A 6,543-nucleotide genomic window follows, 5' to 3' on the forward strand; every position below is an offset into this window, starting at 1 on the left:
CGGTACGGTAAGTCTATCAGAGGAGGGGCAGGGAGTCTTTGACCCTGATCTACAAGACCGGAGGGTCTCTGGTTTCCAGGCATGGACCTATTAAAGGTTCCAGGGCAGGCCCGATGCTTAATGGTAGATGATTTCGACCAATCTGCTCTGTTCTGTCGTAATCATTTACGAGATTAAGTTTGTTAAAGTAGTAAGTGGGAAGCTTAGGTTTAGTTGGTTTAGCCTTAGCAAAAAGATAAGATTATACAGGATGCAGCATTTAATTTAATATAATATAATAAATAACAAATTTGCATTATATGATTTCTAACTTCTAAGGCTACTTAATAATTATTCGCCAAAGACGAAGTGAAAATAGGGGAATAACCCTCAAGACCGAAGGTTGAGAAAACTAGTATCAACGGAAACTCTAGTATCATTGATAATGAGATAATCTGTCTTTCTTTCCCCGTAGTTCTTCTTCTTCTTGATAATGCTGTTTGCTTGTGAAGTGGCTGCTGGGATCTGGGGCTTTATGAACCGGGACACAGTGAGTATAACACACTCTCAAACCCCAACACACTCGCAAACCCCTAACTCACTCTCAAACCCCATAACACACAACAAACCCCATAACACACAACAAACCCCTAACACACTCTCAAACCCCTAACACACAACAAACCCCTAACACACTCTCAAATCCCTAACCCACAACAAAACACACAACACACCCCTAACACACTCTCAAATCCCTGACAAGCCCCTAACACAATCTCAAACCCCCAACAAACGTTCAAACCCCTAACACATTCACAAACCCCTTACACACTCTCAAACCGCTAACACACTCTCAAACTGCTAACACACTCTCAAACCCCTAGCACTCTCAAACCCCCTTAAACACACACACACACACACACACACACACACACACACACACACACACACACACACACACACACACACACACATACACACACACACACACACACACACACACACACACACACACACACACACACACACACACACACACACACACACACACACACACCATCTGACTCACGCTCCAAACCCATTTGGTTTGTGTTTATAAGCTCGTGTTCTTATGATGCCAGTAGACGAACGCTATCTGGGTGAGTCACGCGGGGCGCACTGCCTGCCCTGCAGCGTGGACCAGCCCACGCTCCACTGAGCCATTCGCACCGATCCAACCCGTCTTTTTTCATTGGACCCCAGGGGGCCTCGGGAGGAATCACACCAATAAAAGTTGAATGAATAGATTGGTTTTTAGTAGATTATGTCAATCTAAAATTAAACCAATGAAAATTCAATAAATAATTTGCTTATTAATAATTTATATCCACCCAAAATCAAATCAATGAAAATTCAATAAAAAAATCACTCTTTAATGTATGTTTTGTAGCCTTACTTGCTAACTCGACTGGCGCCTTTCCAATCCCCCAGATCTCCAAAGAAATGATCAACTTCTACGACTCTGCGTACATCAAGGCGGTGGACATCACGGGCAGCCCCAACAAAGACTCCGCCATCAAAGTGCTCCACGTGTTCCACTCCACGGTAGGCCTCCGTCACGCTCGGACCATTCTCCTCGCCTCTAGGCCCTCAGTCTGCATTACATCCTGTAATCCTGTAGTATGCATCCATTACATGCAGTGATTAATTAACATGGACTCTAATGTTCACGTTACATATCCCTAGTGTGAGATGACCAGCGTGTGAGGAACATGAACATGGCTGCTCTGCTTATCTCCCCTAGCTGGAGTGCTGTGGTAAGGGAGACGATGGACCCCTCTTCAAACAAGTCACAGGCACCCTGTGTCCAAAGCTGACCGCCAAGGACTTGCTCGAATCACAGGTACAAATCTACTGACCACATGACACTATACAATCACCACTCTGTGGAGGAAGATAAGCATTATGAAGGCTAGGAACAAATTTGCGAACCTCTCCTACCAACGCCACTTTTGATAACAATTCCTAGCTTAGAACGTGTCGGCATGAAACCACATTTCATTTCAACACCGTGTTCATACTCCTCGACAATTTCTTTGGAACATATGAACTGAAAGACACCTTTAATTCACACATTTCTCAGAACCTCATCTTCTCAAAGACATGTTTATTTTTAGCCAAGCAATGGAATTAAGCAGCAGGCTGTGTGGAGCCAGACCACTGAAACCCCTGAGAGGTTTGCTGGTCTCTCTGCCACCACTGGGTTGTGTGCTGGTCTCTCTGAAACCCCTGTGTTGTGTGCTGGTCTCTCTGAAACCCCTGTGTTGTGTGATGGTCTCTCTGAAACCACTGTGTTGTGTGCTGGTCTCTCTGAAACCCCTGTGTTGTGTGCTGGTCTCTCTGACACCACTGTGTTGTCAGCTGGTCTCTCTGAAACCCCTGTGGTGTGTGCTGGTCTCACCCCCAGAGCTGCCATGTGAAGCTGATCGACCTGTTCTCGGAGAAGCTCTACCTCATCGGCCTGGCGGCACTTGCGGTTGCCTGCATCATGGTGGGTGGGGCCCCCTTAGCGTATTCGCCGTCTGACTGCATGTCAACACGTCCACGTCAAACCTAATGGAATGTAAATAGCTTTTAATTGAGTCGATCGTTTGATTGATTGAATAATATCAACGGTTTTGTCAAGACAAGTTCCTGGTATTTTCATAGCCCTTCACAGGCACTGGCTCACAGAGCCTCACGGGCCATGTATCACCACGCCCTCGAACCCCTCTGAAGGGGATGGAAACATGAATTGATCCTCAGGCGTTTGGTATCACCTGTCTCAACCTGATGGCATACGTCAGACACCACATCACACTGCGGGAATCGACCTGGGTTCATGCATTGCTCAACTAGTGTTCCCTGCAGCGGTATCAGTGCGACCGTAAACAGATGTTGTGACGCTGTTTGAATGAAAGGTAATACAGTGCTCTCGTCCCCTGTCCAGATCTTCGAGATGATCTTCACGATGGTGCTGTGCTGTGGGATCCGGAACAGCCCGCCTTACTAGGAGAGCGAGGAGGGCGGGGGGGAGCTGTGCGTGAAGGGATGGCTCTTCTTCCCTCATTCAGAACGTTGGAGCAGAATCAGGATATACCAGCGCTTATAATGTTGTTGATATTATCTCAATCAAATGACGTACAATCCCACCCCCCATTGTGATATTATTTATGTGTATTTTTTTTCATCACAATTCTTGTTCTTTTTTTTTCGACAGGGGTGTATCTATACAGTATCTATTTTTGTTTCCATTTTACCTTGGCGATTAATATGTTGAAGTGAATGATTAAATAACTAAATAATAAAAGGATAATAGTAATATTTTGTTGTTTATTTTCACTGCAGTTTTCCTTATGTAAATCTTAAGTAGTTGTGCAGTGTGTGTTGCGTTACTATTTCGTTTTTCTGAGAGACATTTAGGCAGTGTTTATAATCTGTGTTGTAGGATTTTTAATAGATTGAATTTATTTTGTGTGTCCTATAATCTTATTCCCCAGTACCCTTTTTCTCCATTTTACCTATTGTACAACAATCTGTTTAAAACCCGCTAGGCCTAAAACATTAAGTATTTTCTCTTGTACATTTTCAGCTTTTTTTTCTTTGGGACAGATTGCTCATTGTATTGTTGTACTGATGAATTAACAAAGTTTAATAAGGAATAAACTGTTCCAAAACCAACCAAACCAACCAAACTCTTTCAATCAGTGTGCCAAATCAAATGTTTCAAATCATCATTATGACTAATCAAATTTACAATGTCATGTTCATCCAAACATTTAATATAACATTGCAATATGGAGACACGGTCGAATAGATACCCGTTGTCAATTCCGTAGTTCGAGATCTTTCATACATTATGTAACTATGTTCCACCACAAAGGGGCAGGCCGAGCGTGGCACAAAATCATATTCTTTTGTGGAACCCTATGATCCGCTCCAGAAAACGACTGTACGTCGAGGCTGCCCCATCCAAAAACCTCCATCAACTCGAAACCAACTGATCAGAAGAAGCTAATTGGCCATATATGTGTTGACTCAGGTTTTTTGTCAATAAAATCAGACGAAACGTCTTAAATATCAAACAATCATAAGCCGTTGAGAGAATAAAACTCATTGAAGCAAAGAGAATGTGATAAAAATTAAAGCTTATTACAAAAATGATTTTTGTAATCGTGTAAACTTGTTCTTCTACATTTTGATATCATGTCCTTTGCTTCTTTCTCACTGATCAGACTTCTGCCCTCAGTGTCTGCCTTGCGCTTAGGCTGCCTAAATATACATATTCTTATTATATTTCTCACTGGCACCGTAAGCCTTAGCTTAAACTACTTATTCAAGAAAAGAATCACCCTTATTATATATAACCTCCTATTTGTATAGCTCCTCAATAGTGTTTTATACTCGGTCTTAAGGCATGCTTCAAGATCGATGGTGACAAATTACTTAATTAATAACAAAGGTAACACTTTACAATGAGGTTGCATTAATTTACCATTTTCACAGTTTATTTGGTAATAAGAATGATCTAACAATTGACCTACTAATTAAATGGCAGTTAACTAATGGTCAGTTATCTAACTCTAGTAAGAATTAACTAATGGTGTTCATGTTTAATAATGGTGTTCATTATAACTAAGGTAATGGTGATCATGGTAGCTACGATTTTAAATGGTACATTATGGAATAGGGTTAGGGCAAGGGTTGACCCTAACTCACTAACCCTAACTCTAACCTTAACCCTACCACTAACCCTAACCCTATGCTATATAATAATGTTTGTACACTAATATATATATATATAATATATATATATAAATATATATAATATATACACTAATCTTAACTCATGGTCAATAATTGTACCATTATTGTCACCACAACAAAAACACTAAATATGATAAAGCCTCCGCACTCACATTCCTTCGAATGCATTTATGGTCATGATCTACCAAGACAAACCTAAACCACCTTATTAATGTTTCATGACTAAATGTAAACCCAACGCTCTTCCTCAAAGAGCGTCTGATTTCTTCATCTTCTGCGCGGTTGGCCTTCACTCATCAAAGGTCAAGAAGAAGAGCACGAGGCAAACAAAAGAAGACACTGTATATGTCATACTAATAAATATTCATTACAATTAACTGTAGCGACTCAAAAATAAACTGTTGCAGTTCATGTCAGTTAACAGCAAATAATTGCAATAACAGGATAACCTGCAGGTGGTGTTGCAGCAGCAGTGTTTGTATTCAGGTGGAATTAGTCTATTCATTGAGTATTTTCCTTGTTTTACACTGTGATTAAACACCACCACATGCATTCTGTGGTCGTTGGCACCTTGTGGTCCGGCGTGTTGGACATGGGGTGACCAGATCCCTATTTACCAAATGTGGGACAAAGACTACGTTTGTGTTGGACAATGTGGGATAATGTGGGATACCAATGCACCGAGGTAGTCTAAAATAAAGATGTGGTCTATAAAAACCAAAACACTTATATTCTGCCCCTGTGCATTGTTTCTTGTTGGTGGGCGTGCCCTTAACCTGCGTCCGCGTCCCAGTTTGATAGACATGATCAAACAGCCCGCTCGCCCCCTTATGACAGCCCTCACTGCTGTCCCCGCACACAGCTATTTGATAAATGAAAGATCATACAACTCACCAAAAAATATTGAGTCTGACTATCAATAACAATGCGGGACAATGTCTCAATTTGTGGGATGTGTAAAAAGTAATGGAAATGCGTGACTGTCCCGCCAAAGCGGGACATCTGGTCACCCTAGGTGGACACCTGCCTGTCCCACACCTCCCGTCCATTCATCACTGCAGCTGAGTCACCAGGAGAAGTCTGGCCAGTTGAATCACAGAACCGGTTGGACACAAATCACACCTGTACTGCACAGGTGTGTCACAGTCCTATCATTTAGTCTTTCTAGTCTCTTACTCTCTATCCCTTTCTTTTTCTGTCTCCCCTTTCTCTCTCTGTTGCTCTCTATCACTCTCCATTCCTTTCCATCCCTCTATATCACTCTTCATCACTCTCTATCTCTCTCTCTAGCAATCCCCCTCTCTCTGTATTCCAGTGGTTGTAAAAGCCCTGAATAATCCGTTCTACTTAATGAGTCGACTTAATGAGTCGACTTCATGTAGCGATTAAATATGACAAAGGATTGCCACATCCGATGATGCCATGAGACAGATTAGTTAAGGTCACGAACTGAAGCTCTGGAAGGGGGCGCCAAACGACACCCTCTGCCCCCTACCACTAAGAACAATACTGTGCCCCATTTCAGCCAGCATGACCTCGTTTTGGGGTTCTCTCTTCCACCCACACACACACACACACACACACACACACACACACACACACACACACACACACACACACACACACACACACACACACACACACACACACACACACACACACCGTACACATTGGTGCCTCCGTCATCACTTTCTGCTGTCTGACATGTACCTGCAGCGTGGGTGGGTGAGAGGCGTCATCTGCAATTGTTTGGGTGGTGGCTGAAACACATCAAAACGA

General features: G+C 42.5%; 1 protein-coding gene across 1 annotated transcript in view; it reads left to right on the plus strand.

The window, feature by feature from the left end:
* LOC130389529 (CD81 antigen-like) overlaps positions 1-3,701 on the plus strand; it is an 11,455-nt gene extending 7,754 nt beyond the window's left edge. The window contains exons 3-8 of the mRNA XM_056599356.1: positions 1-7; positions 455-529; positions 1,450-1,563; positions 1,763-1,861; positions 2,426-2,509; positions 2,948-3,701. The exon at positions 1-7 is cut by the window's left edge and continues 91 nt beyond it. Coding sequence (XP_056455331.1) covers positions 1-7; positions 455-529; positions 1,450-1,563; positions 1,763-1,861; positions 2,426-2,509; positions 2,948-3,010 — 442 coding nt within the window. The 3' untranslated portion in view covers positions 3,011-3,701. The remainder of the gene's footprint in view (positions 8-454; positions 530-1,449; positions 1,564-1,762; positions 1,862-2,425; positions 2,510-2,947) is intronic.
* The last annotated feature ends 2,842 nt before the right edge of the window (positions 3,702-6,543 follow it).

This window comes from Gadus chalcogrammus, chromosome 9 (assembly GCF_026213295.1).
Source record: "Gadus chalcogrammus isolate NIFS_2021 chromosome 9, NIFS_Gcha_1.0, whole genome shotgun sequence".
Classification (NCBI taxonomy): Eukaryota; Metazoa; Chordata; class Actinopteri; order Gadiformes; family Gadidae; genus Gadus; species Gadus chalcogrammus.